The sequence below is a fragment of the Poecilia latipinna genome, unplaced genomic scaffold, assembly GCF_001443285.1.
Source record: "Poecilia latipinna isolate Pla-1442-1.1 unplaced genomic scaffold, P_latipinna-1.0 Scaffold57, whole genome shotgun sequence".
NCBI lineage: Eukaryota > Metazoa > Chordata > Actinopteri > Cyprinodontiformes > Poeciliidae > Poecilia > Poecilia latipinna.
The window spans coordinates 923,590-947,378 of NW_015112673.1; the positions used below are offsets into that span (position 1 = coordinate 923,590).

At 38.4% G+C, this 23,789-nt stretch overlaps 1 protein-coding gene across 1 annotated transcript; it reads left to right on the forward strand.

Moving 5' to 3' along the window:
* The first annotated feature begins 185 nt into the window (after positions 1-185).
* rbm38 (RNA binding motif protein 38) lies at positions 186-22,169 on the forward strand. Its single transcript, XM_015055021.1, has 4 exons — positions 186-842; positions 4,686-4,809; positions 7,657-7,711; positions 21,588-22,169. The coding sequence occupies exons 1-4, from the start codon at positions 621-623 to the stop codon at positions 21,949-21,951; spliced, it is 765 nt and encodes a 254-aa protein (XP_014910507.1). The 5' UTR covers positions 186-620; the 3' UTR covers positions 21,952-22,169.
* Positions 22,170-23,789: the final 1,620 nt, after the last annotated feature.

Here is a 23,789-nt window from a genome sequence, read left to right on the forward strand (position 1 = left end):
CAGAAAATATCAACAACAAAAAAATGAGACAATGGCAGAAAAAAAAGCTGTTATGCATTTTTCCTGCAGAAGCAGCCAACAAGTAACGTTACATCACATAAATAATAGATATTTTCTGCTGAGTTGCTTGGTTCATTTAGTGAACATGTATTTATGACTCTCTCTATCAAAGTGTTCAACAGTTCCGTGTTATGGTTTCCGTGGGGTGGGGGTTTCCTTTGTGCGCGTGCAGCGGAGGCAGGGTGGAGCTGAGGGCGGGATGCTCCGACGGGAACAGACGCACCGCCTGTCGATTGGACCAGAAGCCAAAAGAAGGAAAGCGCCGTGAGAGTCCGCCGGAGCTTAAAGACTTTGCATGGGATTTTTGTGTTTTTGTTTTGTTTTGTTTTGTTTTGTTTTGTTTGTTTGTTTTTCCTCTAGGACGGGAGGTTTGGAGGCACCTGTCCACTTGAGCCGCATTTCCCGACAAACTCCTTGCGAGGCTGAAGCATGGACGCGGTTTTACCCTCATTGTTAATGTTAATATTAATATTATAGGAGGTTCGTGCGACCGCTGCGCGTAAAGTTATCCTTCCTTTCTCTCGTCTCGCTGCTCAGTTTTGGGTTTTCCACCGAGCTTTATGAGTTCGCCGCTGTTTCTGGGTCAGCTGCTCGGGGTCCCGCTAGAAATAATGCCCCCCACCATGGAGAAGGACACAACTTACACTAAGATCTTCGTCGGTGGGCTGCCCTACCACACCAGCGACGCCTCACTTCGGAAATATTTCGAGACTTTCGGGGACATCGACGAGGCGGTGGTGATCACGGACAAGCAGACGGGGAAATCCAGAGGATACGGCTTTGTGAGTTGATATCTGGCTTTCAGCCGGTTTAAAAATGACGCTGATTCACTTTGCTGACTGCAAACTGATTTCTTAAATAGTATCTCAGCTCCTGTCAGGTCCTCCTCCACACACACACACACACACACACACACACACACACACACACACACACACACACACACTGCCACTTTGTTTAAGCAACAGCCGCATGCAGCGTGTCAGATGCTGGCGGTCACATGCTGGCGGCATGAGGAGCAGGTTATTTCTTGAAAGTGTGTCATTAATTATCCCCGTCCTCCTAAACTACAAATGAGCTGCAAAAACACTCCGCTTTGTAACAAGCAGCTGCAGCTGTGGGCAGATGTCTCTGCAGGGGGGAGGAGGGAGTCTTCAGTCTCAGAGGTGTGACATGTCGGTTGGCTGTGCGAGATAAGGTTGCTGTAGTTTCATTATGACTTCCTCCTCCTCCTCCACCCCATCTCTCTCTCTCCCTCTCTCTCTCTCTCTCTTTCTGCCAGATTTGGGTGTTTGTGAGTTTCTGAAAGAGATAAAAGATGAGAAGGAGGTGTGGGTATTGGACTTCCTCTCGGTTGGGCTGATAATTTGTCTCTTAAAGGAGCAGTGTTGTGTGAAATTGACTTTTTTATCTTTAGCTTTATATCATGCTGAAATGTTATCCCCTCATCAAAAATACTTGGAGTGTTGCTGCTTTTATTTGTTCATGAATGCTTGAGAAAACCTTGAATTTCCTGGAGGTTTCAGCTCCTCCAGACTAGCAGCAGCAGCAGTTAGCAAACACCTTTTGGAACTCTTATAGAAACTACTTATCAGTGCAAAAATGTTGTCAAAGGCTTAATGGAGGAACATTGGTGGAAAGAGCAGGAGCTTCTTAAAGAGACAGAGACCCAATTTAAGCCATATTTGATATATGTAAAGCGTTTTTAAAACAACTGAAGGAAATATAATTACTTGATTGTGCTGTAAAATGATAGAATGTGTCAGGAAATTACATAATAGTACTCATCTAATGATTCAATGCTATTATATTGGAATCACTTTTTACCAGTTGTCAGTTTTGCATCATAGGGTTGAATTGGGATGTTTGTCTTTGACTGACTTTATGACTGGATTGCATTAAAATTTGAAAAATTTATTTGAGAAAATTGCAAATTGGAATTTCTTTTAAGTCATGTTTGAAATATATAGGACTTTTATAAGAACTAAAGGCACCATAACTACTTGATAGTGCTATATAATGGAAAACACATAATACTGCCCCTTTAAAAGGAGCTGCAAAACCAAATGCTGGTATGTTTTTAGTTTCACTGCCCCACTTCTTGGTGGTAGAGTCATCTGCAGCTGTGGTTTACCTTGTATATGAAGAGTAGCAGCTCTGTGGGTGTTTGTTAACCTTCATCGGCTCGCCCAGCTTCCATCTGTTCCCTCCTCAGCTCGTTCCCTCAAGGTAGATTCCAGTATCCCATCCTCCTACCCACCACAGATCAGCCCACGCCGGACCCGACGCCTGGCGTAAAAATGCAGATTCCTCCTCTCATCATCAGGCAGAAAGGATGTCTTGTTTCGCTTTTACACAAAAAGACAGAGGAAAAGAGACTGAATTATTTTCTGAACAGATAGTGGTTGTAAAACATTTTCTGTTGGTTGCAACCACAACTTCAGTGTCAACACAGGAATTTACCAACTAATACAAACACTTTCACTTTAAATAAAAATCTTAAAGGTGCGGCGTGTGTTTATATTCAGCTCATACTTTATAGAAACAGCTTTAATGTAATTACAGCTCCAAGTCTTTTACTGATATTTTTGCCCATCTTTCTTTGCAGAATTGCTCAATCTCAGTCATATTAGATTGAAATTGTCTGTGATAAACATTAGGAAGATTTGCCACATATTCTCATTAGTATGGACAAACTATCTCATTGATATGCTTTGATCTAAACCAAGGATGTCCAATTGTTTTGCACTGTGAATGAAAATAAACAAATTGAAATCACTCGGTTGGGGCATCTTTTGCTACAATGAAAATGCAAAAATAACTTTATTGTCAATTTTGGATTTTTGTGATTTAAACATGCAATATTTTCATGAAACAAAGAAGGAAAGAATCATTTATTGCAGGTTCTTTAATTAAAGAAGGGATTGAATGTTTCCAACTTTTTGTTTTATATTTTTTTGGTATTGAAAATGTTTTTTAGTCATATCTCAGCAACAAAAACAAGAACTTTTTATAATAATTTATGTGATATTAAAAATGAAAGTAAAAAGCATGGTTAGTAAAAGCAATGAGACATTCCAAACATTTTCCATGTATAGAAAGTTTTCATCTGCATAAGCTCCATTTGCACCGATCTAAACTGCACATCAATTTATGCCGAGAGCTGCCAATGGCCCCCGGACCTCATATTGGAAACCCCTGATTCTGCTGCAGCTTCGTATGTTTAAAGACTTCCTACTGAAACATGAACTTCTACCCCAGTTTTAATTACAAGATACAGGCTTTTTTCTGTTTGTAGCTTCATTAATCTTCCTATTAGCTCTGACCAGCTCCAGTCATGCTGCTGCCACCACCGTGCTTCACCATAGAGGTGGTGTGTTAGAGTTCCACACTGCATTTTTAATTTACAGCAATGAAGTCTGTCTTGGCCAAACTGTAAACGCAAATCAAACTTTAGCCAAACTTTTAAACATGAATCCTTAAACCTGTCTCACAGAAGTGGCTGTTTTCTTGCCAGTCGTACATAAAAGCAATAGTTTTGGTCTTATCAGATTCTCCTGCAGCTCCTCCAGAGTTACCAAGGATCTTGTTGCCACTTTTCTGAATAATCTTTGCCCAATCTGTCTGCTTGATAATTGACCTGTGAGATGTTTAAAGTTCAGGTAATTTTAATTGTAGCTGAGTAGTTTTATAACCCTATTCTGTTTTAAACTTCCCTACTATGTTATTTCTGACCTTTCTAGTGTTTGTCTTGATATTCCTAGTGCTGTTTGTTTATTAATGTTCTCTTGCACAGTAATTGAGATTGAGAATAAACAAGTGTGGAGTCTTAAGATCATCTTCAGAAATTAAACAAAATAATAAAAATCATGACATCTTTTATGTTTATGCTGTAAATAAAAACTAGCAAAATAGTGGCTTCTGAAACCGTTTGTGTTGTCATTGTACCTCATGTAATGAATCAGTAGTAACTCTGGTATATTTACTAATAATTGACGTTTAGAAAGTCTTCCAGAGTCATTTCTTGGGTCAAAAACTGTAAAATTTGAGAGCCACTGATTTAATAAGGTCCTTGACCGCCACAGATCGCTTGTTTAGATGCTCATTTGATGCTGCATCAGATCTTTTTTTAGGGGAACCAGAGTAAAGGGGGCTGAATACAAAGGCGTGCTTAATTTTTTAGCTTTCTTTCTCTTTTACAGATGTTGAAAACCAGATATCTTATCCAATCTTAATTCATGAACGTTCACCACCTTGTGTCGATTTATCACTGGAGTCTGCAACCTGCGGCTCCGTACCACGAGTGGCTAATGTGTTTAAAAACAGCTCTAATAACACCAAATACACATTTTAGCATTTTTTTCATGGAATAATTAGATTCAATTTCCACTATGTTAACATTAAAAGCACCAGAGAGTTATACTGTGTAATTTATTTATTTTTTGTCATTAGTTTGAATTGAGGCTTATTGAGCTCTTTGGTGTCAGACCCCTGGTCGAATAAAATCCAAAGGAAATTCATTAAATTAAATGTATTTACAGTACGGTTACAGGCCCCCTTTTGTCTTCAGCGCGTGGCTTTAGAGAGTTTTCTGAATGGATATTGATCAGCATCATTGTTTGCAGGTGACCATGGTGGACAGGGCAGCAGCAGAGCGGGCGTGCAAAGACCCGAACCCCATCATCGACGGCAGGAAGGCCAACGTCAACCTGGCGTACCTCGGAGCAAAGCCTCGCAGCTCACAAACAGGTGAGATTACGGCTGAACACGCCTTATTTCATCTGCTTGTACAAATATCTTTTATACAATGATGGTCATTTAAAAACAGACAACACAATAACAAAAGAAGGACTGAATCTTTCCTCTTCAGGAGAGAAGTGTATTGGTAAATTTCAGCTTGTTTAAATGAACATGTTGTATATATTTGATCAAATTAGTTTTTTAAATTTCTGCTAATTGAGAAATATTTAGGATACACTGGCAAGGATAGGAGATTTAAGATGATTAATATGAATATTCATCTTCATAATTCCTCTGTATGAAGGGCTCATACTAACAATATTCTTATTTTCCTTATGATTCAACACACATAAAAACATAGGATTGGTTTTAAAATTGATTTTTGCCTCCATATCAACCTAAGAAGTTTTGCATCTTTTTTCCTCTGGCTTAAGATTGTAACATCATTTATGCATTAAAATCCCTCACTGTGCCTTTACGTCTTATCATGTTTATTAGCTTCTCTTTGCTTTTGAATACCAAATCTTCTGTGCAAGAGTGGTGGTAGTTTCACTCATCTACACAGATTTAAAAAAAAAAAAAAAAAGGGGAAAATACAGTCTCTTTTCTGTCGGATGCTGATATTTGCAGAAAATTATGTTAAAAAAAACACATGGTTTTCAGCCTAAAGATAAAGAAAAGTAATGCATTTAAGTAATGCATTTAGGCATCTTCTGTTTTTGTGATGGAATAATTGGAAGTAAATATTCAATGACAAAAACTACTGAAAACCTGCGTTTGTTGTTACACGTATAATTAAAAAACATTAGTTGGTCCTTTATCATTTTCAGGGAAAGCTTTTAAGAGTCACTGTGGAAGATCCAAAGAGCCACTTGCGTTTCCGGACCCTCGGGTTTCAGAGTCCGACTGTAGAGGCTGAAATGATGGGAAGATTCTTCTTTTCAAAATAACTAAAGCTCGGTCTGATTGGATGGAGAAAGTGTGTGAAGATCGGTTGGTTTTCCAGTCTTACCACAGATGCTCAGTTGGATTCATGTCTGCACTTTGAATGAGTCATTCTGATACCATAATGTGCTTTGATCTAAACTCTCCTATTGTCGCTCCGGCTTTATGTTTGGGTTTTTTTGTTCTCCGCCTCAGCCTGAGGTCTTTTGCAGCTCCTAACAGTTTTCTTCCTTCCAGTATTGTCCAATATTTTTCTCAATTCTCCTTCCTATCACATCAATTGATCAAATATTTGACTTTTCTGGATTTTTTCCCATAGTTCAGAGTGTTGTCAGCCCATCCAGAGCCGCCATCTTGTTTGACAAGCATGTTTTATTCATTTGGCGTTTGAATTAATGACAGAATATAAGGGTCAGGCTAAGATTTATTTATTTTAATTAGAAGAATAAGGTCATAATATTATAATAATACAATTGTAATATTAGAAGAAGAAAGTAGTAATTTTATGAGAACTCCAACACAAAAATGAGGAATGTTGAGCATCTTGTAAAGATACTCATTGGTATAAGATTTTAGTGCTTTGCAGAAATACTTAATCTTTTAACACATAAAATTATTATTTGTAACAGAGACGATTTTGCAAACAACTGCTTATGTTTCCAAGAAAGAATTGCATGAACTGAGCTGCTTACACCAAATCCTGCTACTTTTATCAAAGCTTTTTTCTTCACTAAAACACATGTTTGTTGTAATTTTGAGACATTTTTCAGGTATAACTGCATCTTTATTGTGCTAATATTATGACTACATTGTTGTAAATAATCAAAAAGTCTCATAGCCTGGCCCTAGTACAACTCACAGAAGAGACGATTGAGATAAAAGCCACTTTTTCAAAGTATTTTCTGACACTTGTAATTTCTTTCTGAGAAAAGAAAGTGAGAGGGGGAAAAATAGATTAAAATCGGAAATTGAATCTGTTAAGAAAAAAAATCATTTGTTTAATTTCTAGTGATATCACCTTCCCCTATTAGAATCTGAGCATATTTAGGTTAGGTGGATAAAACTTGGTAAACCACAGGTATGCTTGTCACTCAGCTGAATATATCATCCCCACCCTTACATTTGGTCTTTGCGTCAGCTTTCCTGACGCCTTTTTTTTCTTCTTCCCAGAGATGCTGCATGCTTTCGCTCTGAGGTCTGACCTTAATAACCTCTGTCCTTCGCTGCTTCTTTTAAAAACAAAAATTGGCTTGAAAACAGTCAAGCGTAGGTGTGATTGACAAACAGTGGCGCCAACAACAACTGACTGTGTTGCCTTTATTCTGGAGCCCGGCACTGCAACGCAACTCCCCGAGCATGCAGCTGAAGGGAGATGGCAGCGCTTGGTATTTTGTTATTGTGTTTCAGAGAGGCAGACAATGCCTAGAGAAAGAGGGGATGGGACCGTAATGGGGAAGAAATAACAGCATGTCTGTCTCGTCTTTGTCCTCCCAAAGAACGAAAACGTGCGCGTAAATATATGTTTGAACAAAAGAAACGGTGAAGTCATACAAGCATGGTAAAGAAAAACAGATTAAGGGAGGAATGAAGAAAACAAGTTGCAGAGGAGGAGCAGAGAGGAGGAGGACAACTTTCTCCTTTCTTACTCATCCCCAATTGATTCCTGATGAAGTCTAGAGGCAACAAGGTCACATGTTTGTCAGTGAATGTTGTGCAACTGTCACACACTCCATTTGTGTGACAGTAAATGTTGAGGGTGTAACAGTCTGTGATACCATCATAAGCATGCTAATATCTGAGCGAAACAAACATTAACACTTCAGGGAAGAAAAGCAGCTCTCGCTCTGGATGTCTGTGCTATCAGAAGCTATAAAACGTCCCCTCTGTCTTTCTCTTTGTCTTCCTGTGCAGCTCTTTCAGCTGGAGTTCACCAAGTCCTTCCTACGTGGGCTCAGAGGCAATACGGGTAAGACACAGAACAATCAATAAGGCTGTTTCCACCTCTCTCTCTCTCTCTGATTCGTGACATTTGGATCCCTGCATCCTGCTGTGACTTGGGGTTTGGATACTGTGGCCCTGCAGTGCTGGAGAACATAAACACTCAAAATAAATTATGTCTGTTTAAACTCTGAATCGCCTATAGAGGACTGTGTCTATAAATACACTCTTGAACTGGATGCATCCTCTGTCTGCTTCTCTTTCTGGTCCATTAAATGCGTGAGAAGCTCAATTCTGAATTTCACACACGCATTAGCTGAGCTTCACTGAAGCTGAGAGGAATTTAGTTAAACTCCCTCCTCTTCTTCCCATCGTACACACACTCCTCTTCACTTGATGCGCACTGCTGTTGATATTAAAACTTGTCTTCTGAGGCAGAAAGAGACAGAAAAGATGCTTAGACATGGATAACCTTTAAATATCTTTATTTGACAGAAGTAACATCATACTGTTGGCAATAATAAGGAAAACTTTAAGCTACATGTGCTACCACGCTAATGGTTGCTGTGGCTTTTGTTTTTGAAAATAAAGCACAGATTTGGTGTATAAGACAGTCATTAGTTGTGGTTTTGTAGATGTGCTGGTAGCACTGGACGATATGGTTGAAAAATGTCAGTCGATATCAATAATTATTGATTAGTTTGTTATTTGAAATGCTGCCAAACTGGAGACATGACCTTTCCTCTTTTAGCCACAGTTTCCTTTCCAGCTATTCTTTCATTTTCTTTTTTCACTTCACTTTGTTGTTTTTGTTTTTAAGCAGCTATTAAACTGCTGCTGCACAAGTTACTCAACAGGTTGTTGCTAGGTAACCAAAGAAAGATTGTGTTAGCTGTTGCTAGGTAACCAGAAATTGAGGAAGTTAGTTGATTCCACCAACTTATCTTAGATGATTTCCTGTATTTTCATTGGCTGGGAGTTACAAAAGAAGGTGCTACTCTTGATTTATGCCATAAAAAACAGAAGTAATGGTATTAAGATGTGAATTTCATAAAGGATGCTCCAATCATCGAATTAATGAAAATATATTTCACTTAAAATAAATTTGGATGGTTCCAAATAGAGGATCATTTGAAATTTGTTGAAATTCAGGTGTAAAAGACACAAACAGATGAAAAGAATATGAAATGGGAGACTGTGCAGCAAGGGCAAAAATACTACTTGAGACGGTGTACGTGTGCTCTTGACAATGTTGCATCATAACAGTTTTGTTTTAATGCCAAACATTATTGCTCAAAACAAGGATTGGCTTCATCAGACCAGAAAGCATTCTCCAATCAGGCTTCAGGGAGATTCAGCCACTGGATCCGGATGTTTAAGTTTTGAGAACTGAATCCTTCTTCGGTGCTGCTGTCAGCCTCTTGGTATCTTCCCTGACCAGTTTCAAGCTCGTCTTTTGAATCGTTTTAATGAAATTTCTAGTTTTTTATAATGCTTTAGTCATCTGACACTTTCTATAATCACTGATTACTTTGTGTGTCATGGTACATAGATAATACCGTTGAACTTTTTGTGCTTTTCTCTGGACTAATACCTTTGTACAGATGGCATCCATCGGATCATTTGTAATCATAAACATAGACAGGCTTTATTGTTGTACATGTTGAGCAAAATGCGTGTTGCAAGGCTCTGATAATATTAAAGAAATACATAAAATAATTAATAAAAAGCATGACAAATTGCTAAAATGAATAAATAACAATAAGTATAAATGTAAGCGTCCAATATTTACAGCAGCCGTCGCAGCTGCATCCAAACAGTCGTCGCCATGGCAACAGTCATTGTTTTTGACCGCATTCAATATATGAAGTGATCAGGATACATTTTGATTCTTATTAACTGTTTTCATAGGGCTAGTTATTCTCTAGCTAATAAAGAAAGATGCTTTTCATACCTGAATCTTCTAGTTTTCAGTTATTTGGAAAAAAAATATCTCCCCTTTCCGGCTTCCCACAGGCCGACATGCTGCAGCTACAAAAAAGCCCATTAAAAACCAAAACTGTTGCGAGTGCTATTAATATAGCAGCCCTCAATTTGTGAATGAGGGATGAGGGAGTTTAAGCTGACCCAGATGGGCCTATGAATGAGTGATGAGATGAGGTTTGATAGAAAATCTTCCAGAATGAGGGCAGACATTCGAAACACAGAGGGGGGCTTTGGTCTTTTAATCTCTGCTTCCAGGAAGACTCGCGGTTTGACACCTCGCAGATGGAAACAAAGCAGGCAACAAACATCACCTGGTACGCTAAAACTAACAGACACACCCGTGAGGCGAACGCAGACAAGACACAGAAACACCCCCAGTTCAAGCATTTGGATTATTTTCCTACGGTGTCTGAATAATTGATCAAATACGTGGATTTGCTTTTAACTTTTTTAAAAAAAATGAAGTTAAGCACAAGTTTTTCTATGTTTAAACGAAGTGAACGTTTTGCTTTTAGCGTTAATCTTTAAAGCTAATATTTATTATTAATTAGAGTCCTGGATTTTTATTTTGATTTAACTGGAAACATCTATTAGAGCTACAAGACAACTTTGTGTTTTATTTCTCTAGCAGCTGGACAATTATGATAAAAACTTAACTGAATAAGCAGATAAACATCACTACTGCATGAAAGGAAGTTTTTAAAGAACGCTCTGAAGATAATACTTCCACAGAGTGTGCACCCAGGGGCGCCAGATTATGTTGTATTGTTGGATTGATGAAGCTGAAAGATTGAATGGGTGACAAGCAGAGAAGCAGAAATATAATTTTGGGCTGTTGTTCAGGTGCTTCAGTGTATCTGACACCTTAACTGTTATGAAAAACTGCGGAGAAATGGTGAAGTTTTTGAAATGATTGGCTAGCGTTAGCGAGAGAGAGAGGGAATGGTTTGTCCGTCAGATTAGTAACTAGAAATGGTTTATTCATTGTTAAAACGATTTTTTGTAGTGTTCTCATAAAAAAACATTACTGTTGTTTTTTTTTTTTTTTGATAGAATTAAAGTACTCAGCTACTGAATGTAGTTCATTTCAGCTCCTTAGGATCTTCCAGGGTTGTTGTGCCAAAATCTAATCACAAGCTTAGAGGAAGCATCACTCTTACTGTGGCAGCTCTTAAAATGGATAACGACCAACAGTGCCACATCAGACTGGCTACATAACTGCCTGCTACACCACACGGGATGTTTATGTTAATTTGTGTTTATTTTAGACTAGTTTTTAACTGCATGACTGGTTGTCTCTCATTTTCAAAGCATTCATTGTTGTAGTTCTGTCATTTTACTAAACGTGTGTTAATTTAAAGTGCTTTATAAATAAAGCCAGGTTGGATTAGATTGCATGGTCTTTCTTTCTCAGCTGAGGTTTCTTACCTACAATGCGTCACTAATGTTTCCAAGCAATCTACACAGAATGTGAAACCTTTTGGTGTATATTTTATTTAATCAAAACACTATCTGCAAAGAAAAACCATCTGTGGTTTGGCATCTAGCCCTTAAGTTTGAAGTGAATCATAATTATGTAAAGCAAATGTCTAGAGATGTGGAGTTGCTGTTGCTTCAGAGTTACGTTGTTGGTCCAAACTGGAGCAAAATTTTTAACATGTGACCTGAAATAAAGTTACAGTTTTTGTTATATGTGGTCATTCAGGTAGAGTAGTCTCACCACAAAAAGCTTTTAAATACCGCTGCAGTGTGCTGGTTTGATAAGTCTCTAATCAATCTTTATTTACATAGAAGTGAATTTAATTAAGAGCTGCAAGCCTGAACACAGTTAAAAAAGTAAAGTTGTGAGCAGGACGATGTCTGTCCGGAAATGAGAGTAAAACTATAAGAATCTCGGAAATTAGTTTCTGTTTCTGAATCTCATCTCATTTGCTAACTGTAATTAGTTTGAAATAATTACATAACCAAATATTATTATGTTCATTTTTATAGATCTGGGTTTTGTTTTTTTGTTGTTGTTGTTTTTGCTTGCGTTTTTCCAAGAAAGCATCACCGAAACAAATCAGATCTGAGATCATTTCAGGAAAATATTTCTGATTCTATTCCTGACATTCTTTCATCAGCTTAAGGATGACGTGGCTCAAATTCAAAGATGTAAAACAAGAGAATTGGTTAATTTCTTTACTAATTAATTGCTTAGTTTCATGTATTAGTTAATAAATTCTGTTTTTGATTGGAGGTGAGCAGATTGTCTTCATGTAGCCTAGCAGGATAACTACTTGTGACTCCCTGCTTTTCTTAGCTTCTGTAAGGTTTATCCGTGTTGTGAAAGTGAGCGGAATCCCCCTTCAACCAGACAACAGTTTTAATATTTGTATGTTTTCTTTCATTTTAAAACACAAACTCTGAAATAGACATCGAACAATCAGTTGGTGGTTCACCGCAGTTTATTTATCTGTTGTGAAACAAGAAGTGACACCAGAGCTTGCAACATTGGTAACCTCAAGAGGTCTTGGTGCTGCACAGCTGCATGAGTTATTGGGCTTTAAGAAAAAAAAAAACATTAATTTGTCAATTTAGATTTAATATTGTCACTTCAGATGCTTTGTTATAAATGTAGGAAGTCAATGGTTATTTTAGAGCTAAACCGATGAAAAGAGACATGAGCGAATGTTGACGTTTTAAATTTAATTAAGTAGATTTCAGCTTTCACTTTAAATTCATGTTTAAATATGATACCAAAGAATCCTAAAACCTGTGACATAATAAATAAAAAAATATCTATTTTTTTGTTCTGCATGTGCAAAGGACACATCTGTCTCCGCTCAGATGTTTTTGCTCTGAGGCCGTGTGTGTCTTTGACATGATCAGTATGACTGCAGTCAGTTCGCAGCTTTTGTTGGCAACATATTGGGGTTTTTATCTGAGGCAAAAGTAAGAAAACAGAGCTAAAGGTTCAAGCTAAGTAGGACTGACAACAAAGAACGTTATGAATATTTAAATGCAGATTTATGACCATCAGCAACATTTTTTCCCGAACTGTTGGGGAAACATGTTCAGCGGTATTTAGTATTAGTATTATTAGTATAGTATTATTTTTAATCGCTGCCTTTAGAGTATTAACTTTTTTTGAATGCTTTTCAGTTTGGATAAAAGTAGTAATATTGGACATTTTTACAGTATTCCACCAGATTCACCCATTTTATAGACTGATTCTTTTGTATGTTTACATTTTTTATGTAAAGAGGTGCAGATGATTAATTGTAGGAAGGTGGAAGGGTTGGGAAATTAGGGGGAAATCATTTGTTTTCTGTATTTGACCTGTTAATTACACAAATAGGATGACAAACAGGCTTTGGCTGGTTCATTGGTGCATTTTTACTAAAAAAGAAACTTTGGGAGTTGTAACTATTCCTGTCACGATAACAAATTTTGTCCCAAATGTTATTGCGATAAACGATAGAATTGTTTAGAGACCATTTTCAAGCAATGCGATGACAACAAATTAATAATGCAAGGACACGTTCACAGAAATCAATAAGCTTTAAATTCTGATGAACATTCAACACTGGAACCTGAAGACATTTCAAATATCCAAAATAAATAAACAAAACAACAAAAACAAGAAATAAAAACAACTTGTGAAGTTTAAAAAGGGCTAGTTGAGACCAAAACTGAAGACTTTTGTCATCTGAAAAAAGTAGAAAAATGATGCAAATAGAAATTATTGAATTTGTTTCAATTTATCACACAACTAATTGACGCATTGCTTATTATGACAGGCCTAGCTGTAACAACAAACAAAATATCATTTTCAAGAGAAATCAAAGAATTTAATCTTGTCTAATTATTTAGGATGCAAAAATATCTGGAGATTTTTAAACTAATCAGATTTAGTTCCCTATAAACATAAACTCTATTTAAACAAGTTAGCAGGAATTTGGTTGCTTTCACCCCTTTTCTTCCACCAGTTTGCTCAGACAAACACTCAGAGTATAAACAGCAAATATCAAAGACAAACAAGGCACAGCTCTGTTTGCTGCCTCTGCGTATTTGCTCAAAGTTTTAAGAAGACGGAGTACGCCTCGACGCCAAATGTGCCTCTGAGATAGAAACTGAATCTGGGTGGTTCCAGTTTAAAGGAGCGACTGGAGGGAGGGTGCGTCTGTCGCCTGTGGTCGCCCGCTTGTCTGCCTGCATAGACAAGGTTAACGCATTTCCTTAGCAGAAAGAAAGTAGCTTCTTTTTTTTTTTTCCAACAGGCTTTTTATGTTTCTATTTCTTGAGAGAAACTAAGAGAGGAAGGAGATGGATGTGTGGTGAGACGTGTTTAAGACGGTGTGAGAGCAGCTGGGGAGGATTTCCTGTTGAAGCAGAGGAACTGGATGGGGTGACAGACTCGTAGCACACCTGCGGCCGAGGGTCTTCAGTACGGCTCCAGAGCTGGTGATGGGCACAATGCTGGAGCCCATTTCATATATTTATACCAAAACCCCAGTGCTTATATTTCCTCTTATGTTTTACAGTCACACCCTGATTGTTCTCTCTTTTCCTTTCACCTATTTCTCTTCATCTAAAGTTATAATTTCCTCTTTGTTCAGGGCTTTGCGATAGATGGCGAACCCTCCGGTGGGTTTTCTCTTTCCCTCAGCTGGGGACCTAATTAGAGGAGGCCCTTCTGTTGGATGAAAAAATACAAAGTCTGAGAAAAAAAAAATCTGACAGTCAAAGCACAGCTGAAAGCTTTTCAAAATGCTCCTGTTGTTGTTCAGCTTTGAGCTTTGGTTCCTGTGAAGTATGTGTCAAAGTGCTACATTCAGCTGCCACCTCTTTCTTTTTTTTCTATTTCCCTGTCAGAGCAATGAATGTATGTGAACGGTGTTGAAGATATGCGTTGAGGCAAGTTTCTGTTGAGTATTCCAGGCTAACTTAAGGATTTTGTATATATCATGCGCCTGCAGGCGGATAAGAAACGGGGAAGAGAAAAGCGAAGGGGAACTAGAGAGTTTACAGCTAAACACAGGGCTGGCACAAACCTTTTTGGGGCCCTAAGCAGATTTTCATTTGGTGGCCCCCATACCAACAGGTCATAATTCCTCGGTTACTCCAAGTGTGTGTTTTTATTTTATTTTTTTTTTTTTTGTAAATTTAGCTTCTGTATCCTGATGTTACTTTCAAGTAGTTAAAAAATTAATTTTATTATTAATTTCTCATAATCCCCCCTGGTGGCCTTTGGGGGCCCTAAGCAGCTGTATAACTCGCGTATGCCTTGGGCTGGCTCTGGTGACCAGCGTTTAAAAAAAGCAACACTGATGCAAAACAGAGTTTAAGTTGGTTAAAAGCTAACTTTTTGACTTTGTTTGTTGTATAGATCCATATTTTTTCCAGTTCTGGATGCTCTGCGGTGCATTTATTCGTTAAAGCTAAAGCTCACAGCTCCAATGCACTTGAAGAAGTCTTTTCCATTTCAGGCCCTTGAAGACATATGATAGACCACTCAATAGTTTTTGTCTGACATTAGTATAAAGCCCAGCCCTTTGGGCAGAGCAGCTGAATGGAAATCAACAGCTTGCAGGCAGATTTATATAAAGTGAAGGTCTGTGAGACATTTTTCCGATTCCATCCAAATATTGAGTTGCTTGTGTCATTGCTAGAATAACTGATGTACTTGAAGCAGAGAGGAGAACAGCAGAGAGCTAGTAATCATTGCTGCTTCGGGGTTTTAACCTATTATAGATGACCACTAAGGAAACTGCATCCACATTTAAAAGAAAAACACAATGAACATCATTGAACATAATGGCTTGGGAAATAAAATAAATACGCTCAGTTCAGATAGTTTTTACGGCAGCAGTGTGTCTGCTCTGCCTATTTTAACATCATTGAGCTTTAATAACTCTTATATATGTGGTACTTAAGCCAAATAGATAGAGCAGATAAAAATAAATGTTCTTTTTTTGCTTAAATAAACAAATCCTTACCTTAACTCTGAGATTTCCCAGAGATGACCAGCATTTAAAAATGCTCTATAGCATGCAAAATAATTAAACAGAGAAACTTTGCTGTATTAGGTTTGGCCTTCCTATTACCTGCTAGAAATGCTGCTCTCTCCTTCTTTTTCTCATAACGAATAAACTGCAGACCTGTCTCAACATTTCACCGAATACTGATTACTTTTACTTTGCTTCTTAAATCGAAGTGTAGGTTTCAGATCCGTTTGTTAGTACTACCACTATGCGTTTATATCTGTTTTTCTTGTAATTAAGTTGGCAGTTTATGTACTTTTTATTTTACACATTGTTTTCCGTCCTACAGAAAAAAATAGCTAAATTTCATGTTTATTCATGTTTTAAATCCTAAAAATAGAAAAATAATGGCAACAAATTTCTTATAATAGATATTTATCTGAAATTCTAGGTTGTCTTTTTTCAAAAAGTCTTGACGTTTGCAGTTCTACAGTTTTATTTGGCTGGTCTATGAGTAAAGGTGTCTCTCTACGTTGTAAAAGTTGCAGACTTCTGATCTAACCTAATTGAAAATTCAACTTTAAGCCTTCAGCCTGTTGATCTCAGCATTGATATTATGAACACACTGACTGGAAAAACATCAAATTTTGGAGTTATCAGACTGCACAGATCAAACTAAAAATCAGCTAATTTTAGTCACCTGTCAGTTTGACCAATAAAAACCTGATCTGTAGCACAAATACTTACAAAAAAAAACACTTTCAGCTTATTATGATCTGGGTTTTTAGAGCATCAAGACCAATTTTGGGGGTATGAGGGTTATTACTCACTCGTTTATTACACCAGCTGTGTAACGTACCCTTCAGAGTGCAGTCTGAGGCGCACAGAAACCATCATGACTGAGTTGTGATATTATCCAGTAAACCCGTCAGTTGTTTTCTGCTTTCTCTGACTCACTGAAACAGGGATTGGTGATACAGACAGAAGCGCCTGAGCCGAGCGTCCGGCTCCAACGCCGGCCCACACTCCCTCAAGCCTCTGCGTGTTTATGAGGACGGAGGGTCATGAGTGTGCGCCTCTTCGACTGACTCACATCCCTCATGCGAACGCTTGAAAGTGCGGCTGGCTCAAGGCGTGAGAGATACCGTCGCCGATCCTTCACCTCAGACGCAACCCTGACCTTCGTAGGGAAGAAAAGCGGAGGAATAAGCGGATGTTTTCACGTTTATTCTCTGTAGTCATTGTTTGCTGTCTCTTTCATCCTATGCCTGGTTGGAGCGCGGACGGTGACGGGGAGTGCTTTCTAGTGGAAGATGGCTGTGAGGGAGTAACGTCCACAGAGGGGAGGGAGTTGGGAGTCAGCGGAGGTTATTCTGCTCTCATGAGTCTGTTAGTGAGCGTACACCCATGCAGCTGCGCCAATTAGTCCTGCCATGCTTGAACCCCCACTCATTCACCACACACACACACACACACACACACACATCTCCTTCTAAGCTACTAAACTAACGACACACAACCTGAGACGTGTGTATTACCGTCTTGCCTGTTCGCTTTCCCTGAACGTTGATGAGTCTGAGCGTGCTTACATCTTCACTGTGTGTGTGTGAGTGTGTGTGTGTGAGTGTGTGTTTGACAGTCTGCAGTGATGTCAGGCCCGGGAAGGAGCGAGGCGAGTTGAGGCGAGGCACAGCTCCCTCCCTACGATAGTGCTGTCACATCGGATCAGTCAGGCGGGCGGGCGGGCGGCCGCGGCAATGACACTGCACTTCTGCTCCGGGAGACGGGATTCAGGGAGGACAAGGAGGAGCTTTGTTTTGACTTCACATGTAGCTGGATGCCATTAGCTTGCAGTTTCTTAGGTCTGAACATGCCCACAATATGTCCAATGTAACGGCAAGGTTTCAGTATTTTATTCAAATTAAGCATGTTCATCTTTGACTGAACAATTTTTAAATAGAAAGTTGGATAATTAAAGAGTATTTAACAAAGTATTTAATGAACTGTTATGAAATCCTAATAGAGAGGCACCGATAATGGTTTTAACTAACCAATACTGATTTTAGGTCAGATTAGTGGATTAAAATTCGGACAAATCTCATATATTATACTAAAACCTGTAACACAAACACCTGAGTACAAACACAAAAGCTTACCAAGGATTTTTAGTCTTGTTTCTAGTGCAAATATCTTAGTACAATTTGAAAAAGACAAAAATAACTTTCTATGTAGAAAGTTATTTCCACTGACAGATTATTTCAATCTGGAAAGACTCAGACGAAGAAAAAGGAACAATTAAAAGATTTAATGACAGCAATGAATAACAGTTCTTTGGCGCTCGGGCCCTGGCAGCTGATCTGAGCTGAGATTTGATGTGAATTCGATGAACATCCCGATAACCGATTAGGGATGCTCTCCCCCGGGGCCCGACACTGGTGGTGGAGGTCTGGAAAGGGTGCCATCCTGCAGAGCCGAAGGATGTGGGTGGAGAAGGGGAGGTGGTGGGTTGAAGGCAGCTGGGAAGCAGCCGACGACTTGGGTGTGGATCCTTTTATGCTGAGCTTGATTGATGATTGGACACGCCAGGTGAGGTCCAGCGCTGAGGACTGAGATGAGCATGACGCCGATGGACGAACGGAGGGGATGGAGTCTTCCAGGTTGAATTTTCGCTATTAGCTTCATTTCACTTTGGAAAAATGTCTTGTTCCTGCTAGTGGAACATTACTTTTTAAAATCAATATTAAACGAATTATTTACTTTTCAAAAGCTTCCATATCCTACTGAAAAATTACTTCTAAGTTAGTTTGGTCTTATTTAAGGTGTGTAAAGATATCTGCACTTGAAACTAAAAATACTTGGTGAAACTTCTGAATTTTTGCCGTGAATGCATTCATCTCTGCAGATTTAGCTATAAAATAGCATTTTAGTTCGACCAACATGTCTCTTCTGACCTGAGGTAATATTTTTGCTTTGGAGTGGCTCAGCTAAAGTCTACAAAGATTAGGGTGATGGCAAAGAGGCCATCCAACTTCAAGAACCAAGAATCTTGTCAGCAAATATAGCTAAAAAAGTCTGTTTCAGAATTATTTAAATCTAACTTCAAAGTGGAAAAACTTTGCATTATAACTCTTTCATGTCATTGTGGAGGAATTTTTTTCTCGCTCTTTATACAAAATTGCTTCACTGCTTGCATGACCCAACTTGGGCCGTGCTTTAGCTGTCACAGAGATGATCCATATTTTATTTATTTTCCCTTTGGGATTGATAAAGTATTTTGAGCTGAGCTGAATCTCACTTTTGACTCTGAAATACTTCAGAGGAGTTCATTATCATCTCAAATCTGGAACATTCGAAGCTCCTCAGGCTACAAAACAAACTCAATTCATCGCCCCTCTTTCTCTGCACTTGGCACTTGGATATAGTTTTTTTTCTTGTTTTAGAGGAAAGAGGCTTTTGTCTTGACCCAAACACAAACTGTTATATAGTTTTGTTTTGTTTTGTTTTTATAATTGAACTGTCAGTCACATTGGTATTTATCATGCTAATTCATACCTATAGCATCTGAGATTAATCTCTTTGGGGTTAATTTGCACTTTCTAACTCTTTATTGGCTATCGTTTCACATGTTTTCCACTTGTAAATATTCTTAAGGGATCTCAAATTACTAAAACATTACACCAGATACGTAGAGGGTAGCAACTACTCCTTTAAGGTCATTGCTAATATTTTTTCACTGTAAACTATCACACTAACTTCAGAAATATCTTTAAGCACCAAATAAGGGGGTTAATACGCCATCTTGTCTTTTCCCAGAAACAGAAAACAAAGATTGAAGAAAAAATGTCTTCTGTTGTGTTTATAAACAAATACGAATTGAACTTTAGACATCTTTCCAACTTGAATGCACGCAGACCAACATGATGTCGGACTCTTCCTAGAATGACTATACCTTTGGTCTTGTATTTGATTGTTTTGCTTCACTTACATCAGCAAAATTAAACACATTTTCTTTTAGTTGGTATTTGATTGGGACCCATCAGGGTCAGAGGGGTTAAAAGTGGAGTTATTTTTGGTTGGATTCCTTCACGGGCTTCATGAGAGCGATGACAGGCGCGTTCTGGTGTGCGTCTGTGTGTTGTGAACACAGCAGAGTGGGTGAGAACGGGCCGAGACGCCGTGTTTGTTGTGAAAACACACTTGATCGTTGCTCCGACTGTGTTTATGGGTAAGCACCTTTCACCTTTCACCTGCTCCCATTCAATGACAAACCTACAGTCACGATAACGGGAACGTCTGCAGGCGTGAAAAGGGAAAGGCAAGGATTGAGAACAGCCTCGCTCTGCTGTTAGCAGCGTTTTAACACCGCGGTGTAACCTAATTCTTCTGACATGATTGCTGTTGCTTTTGCCAGATGTAACTGAGGCAGTCTAGGTTAAGTGTGCAGCCTCAGGCAAGGGCATGAGTGAATACAGGAGGACAGTAGAGAGCTTTTTCTCTCATTGTTGAGTGTTGATGTTCTCATAAAGAGCAGCTACTGCTGCACTTTCTGCCTCCGAGTGCAAATGGTTCAGAAACTGGAATACATCCAGTTCAGAAATGTATGAAATGATGTTTAAATGTTTCATTTGGATTAAAGTAGGATTTGTTTGACGTTTTTTTCAGTCAGCGTGCTAATTAAATTTAAACTCAGGGGAGAATATCTATTTTAAACCAAATGATGAGAACCGCAATTAAGGGAGGAGGAAAACGCCTCTAACGAGATCATTATTTTAGATATAATGAAAAGGACTTTCCATACAATATGTACCAACATTTATAAATATATAGAACCCAACTGGGTCCAAATAGCAATCAAATAGTTGTATTAATTTTACTACAATCCAGTCATATAGTTACATTCAATTACAGTATAGTTATTGTTTAATTGAAGTTGGTAAAATTTATTTGGTGATTCCAATATAATTGCATTGAATCATTAACTGTGAAGTAATTCTGTAATCTGAGTGTTGTGAAGAGACAGTTTTTAATTTAGATAATTAAACACAGAAGTACTAAACCAGAAGCATTTTGTATAGTTGGTGCATGAAGGTGACGCACCAATTGTTTAGAAATAAGACACAAAAACACGGCGGAAGGAGTACTTTACAGAGGAAAGACAAATAAAAAGAAAACATCACTGGCTCTGCCCATGAGGGAGAAAAACAAAGAAGCTCTGAGTCACTTTCTATGGCAAGAAGAACAAGAAAAGCAGAGATTACGGAAAGAGAAACAAATTCTTCCACAAGAACAAATGGAAAGTTTTAACATTCCATTCGTTTTAGCATTTTGTAAACAACATTGTTCACAAAATGCCAATTCACAAACATCTTTGGAGGAAACATATCGACACCCATTTATGTCTTAAAGTTGAGGAGAAGATTGTAATGTCTGTCACGTTTCTGTGTACATAAGCAGTTACGGTTTTTTGTTGGGTATTTTTTGAGCTGCATTGTTAATTTTCGGATTCAAAATTCTCATTTTAGAACAAAAATGGCAGCAAATCCGACTTAATTCCTGGTATACAATATAATTCCTATATATCAGGAATGAGGTCGGATTTAAAATTTTACCTTATTTATACAGTAAAATTCTGGTGGTATTTTAATGTAAATTAGAGATGTGTTGTTGTTTTTTTTACAGTGTACGCTGTAATGGCTTTTGGGAGGAAAGATATCACATACTTAATGTATGTGAAAATACATTAATGTACCAATATATTTTTAGTTTTTGTTACTTAAAAGAGGTTATGAGTTTCTTTTGCTTGTTTTGTTGTCAACTATATCAGCCACCTATCGTTCTGTAGAAGAACCATTTGACTTTTGTCAGTAGATAATATAAAAGAGACGGTAATCATCATCCTCAGAGCCTTCCTTGTTCGTCCCCCTGCTCTAACCTGCTCCTCTGTCCCTGCAGGTTCGCCCAGCAGTACGTCTACCCCCAGGCGTTCCTGCAGCCCAGCCTGCTGCTGCAGTCCCACCTGAGCCCCACCGCCACGGCCCTCACCTCCCCTTACCTGGAGTACAGCTCCGCCTACAGCTCTGCCTACAGCCCCTACGGCCCGTCAGGACTGGAGCAGTACCCCTTCGTCCCCTCGCCGTCGCCCTCCACAGGCTACCTCAGCTACAGCTTCTCCCCAGGTACCCCGACGCCCGCGCTCACCGCTCCCCCCACCCCGCCAGCGGCCATCCATCCTCCCCTGGCCGCGCTCACCGCCGTGTCCGCCACGCCGCCGGCCTTCCTGCATTACCCCCTCCACCAGCCCGACCGGATGCAGTGAGCAGACCTGAGCGGCCAATCAAAACACGGGGACTGGAGACTGGACCGGGTTTATAAAAAGGGCTTTTTGAGAGAACTGTCTTTCCTCGGTGTAACAGATAATGATCATCCTGCGTTGTCGTCAGCACACACTGTGAATGTTTTCCAGAACCGGCAGGACCCTGTTGTGATCTTTTAGATGCTCCTTACGGGCTGGAGGGAACGTAAAGTAAAGACACAGAGAAATCCGTCTTTCTGCCATGTTGCTGCAGCTGCATTTTCTCCAGAGGTACTGCACTGATTTCTGGGCTTCAGCCAATCTGAGAGCCAGGTTCTCTCTGAAACACGGGGCCTGTTCCCTCTGCTTCAAGGTTACCTTTCTATCTGAGAGAACAATTTCTCTCTGCACCCAACTTATCATTTTTATTACTCTCTCCTTTCAGCGACGAACAAAAAAAAGTTTATTGTAACCCCTCTTTGTTCCTGTTATCTACTGCTATGAGGTTATAACATGAGCATCTTGACAGAATATGCAATTAGGATTACTAAGGATGAGTAAGAATAAGGTAGGCAACACTGGCATTTCATTTTTGTTGTTTTTCTATTCCTAGAGCATTACTCAGAGCACAACTCTGTCAGGATTTAAACACAACATTCATAAGATATATTTTTTTTTTTGTTTTGCTTCCTTTGTCTTCTGGACACATTTTTATGTTTCTTTCATTTTAGTGCCCTCCACAGATATTAGCAGCTTTAGTAAAAAAAAATTAAAAAAAGAACCTCAAGAGCAATTTAGTTGAAAGAAAAATCCCACATTCAGAAAAAATAATTGTGCCAGACTTACTGTGACCTTTAAATGCAATTGTAATATATATTTTTTGTATTTTAACATTGATTTTTAAGTTGATCTGTCTTTTTTAGGCATAATCTACTTCTTCTTGTGGGTTAAATATGACACAAGAAAGGAACTAACATATCTTAGCCACTCTCCAGACAGGAATAGTCAGTAAATGGCTTTAGCAATTTAAATAAGCAAAAACTAAATTATTAATATGTAAAAAGGCACCAATGTTAACCATGGTGGAGGTCTGTTTATCTCATAAAAGCCCAGGGAACTTTGGTAGAGCATGAGATCATGAGCTCTTTCAAATGTTGGGGCGTTTTATATAAGAAATCTGGTTTACGTCCCCAGAAAACTGAAAGAGCTGAAAATATTTTTGGTCTAATTTCTAGTCCAAATATATTAGTCCACTTGAAATAAGACAAAACTAATTTACAAGTAAGTTTTTACCAAAATATAGGAGCTTGTTTTAGGTCAATAATTCCTTAATATTGATGAAAAAGTACTTGTTCTTCCACTGACAGATTATTTCATGTTTAATATGGGAAAAAATGTCATAATAAGTTAAATAATCTGCTAATTGAACTGGAACTTTTTCATCAATATTAAGGTATTATTAGCTAAAACCAGCTCCCATATCTAAGTGAAAATTACTTGTAAACTACTTTAGTTTTATTTCAAGTGTGCTAAGTTATTTACACTAGAAACTAGACCAAATGTAGTTGGTAAGACTTTGTGTTTGTGCAGTCTGGTATCATTTAGTAATTAGTTACACTGTAAGAACAGAAAGTATTTTTGTCTAGTTTCTAGTGCAGATATCTTAGTACACTTCAAGTAAAACAAAACTAATTTACAAGCAACTTTTTCAGCTAGAAACAGGGACTTTTGTAAGTCAATAATTCCTTAATATTAAATTTCTAAAAAGTGCTATACAAGTGAAATAATCTGCCAGTGAAACAAGACATTTTTTCCATCTTATAAGCCAAAATGTCCACTGATAGATTATTTCACTTAGAACT

Bases quoted from the DNA above. Each gene is read 5' to 3' on its own strand.
- rbm38 (XM_015055021.1), top strand. From the start codon at position 621: ATGAGTTCGCCGCTGTTTCTGGGTCAGCTGCTCGGGGTCCCGCTAGAA. The intron at 843-4,685 runs GTGAGTTGATAT...CATTGTTTGCAG, and splicing joins AATCCAGAGGATACGGCTTT to GTGACCATGGTGGACAGGGC. The intron at 4,810-7,656 runs GTGAGATTACGG...CTTCCTGTGCAG, and splicing joins GCCTCGCAGCTCACAAACAG to CTCTTTCAGCTGGAGTTCAC.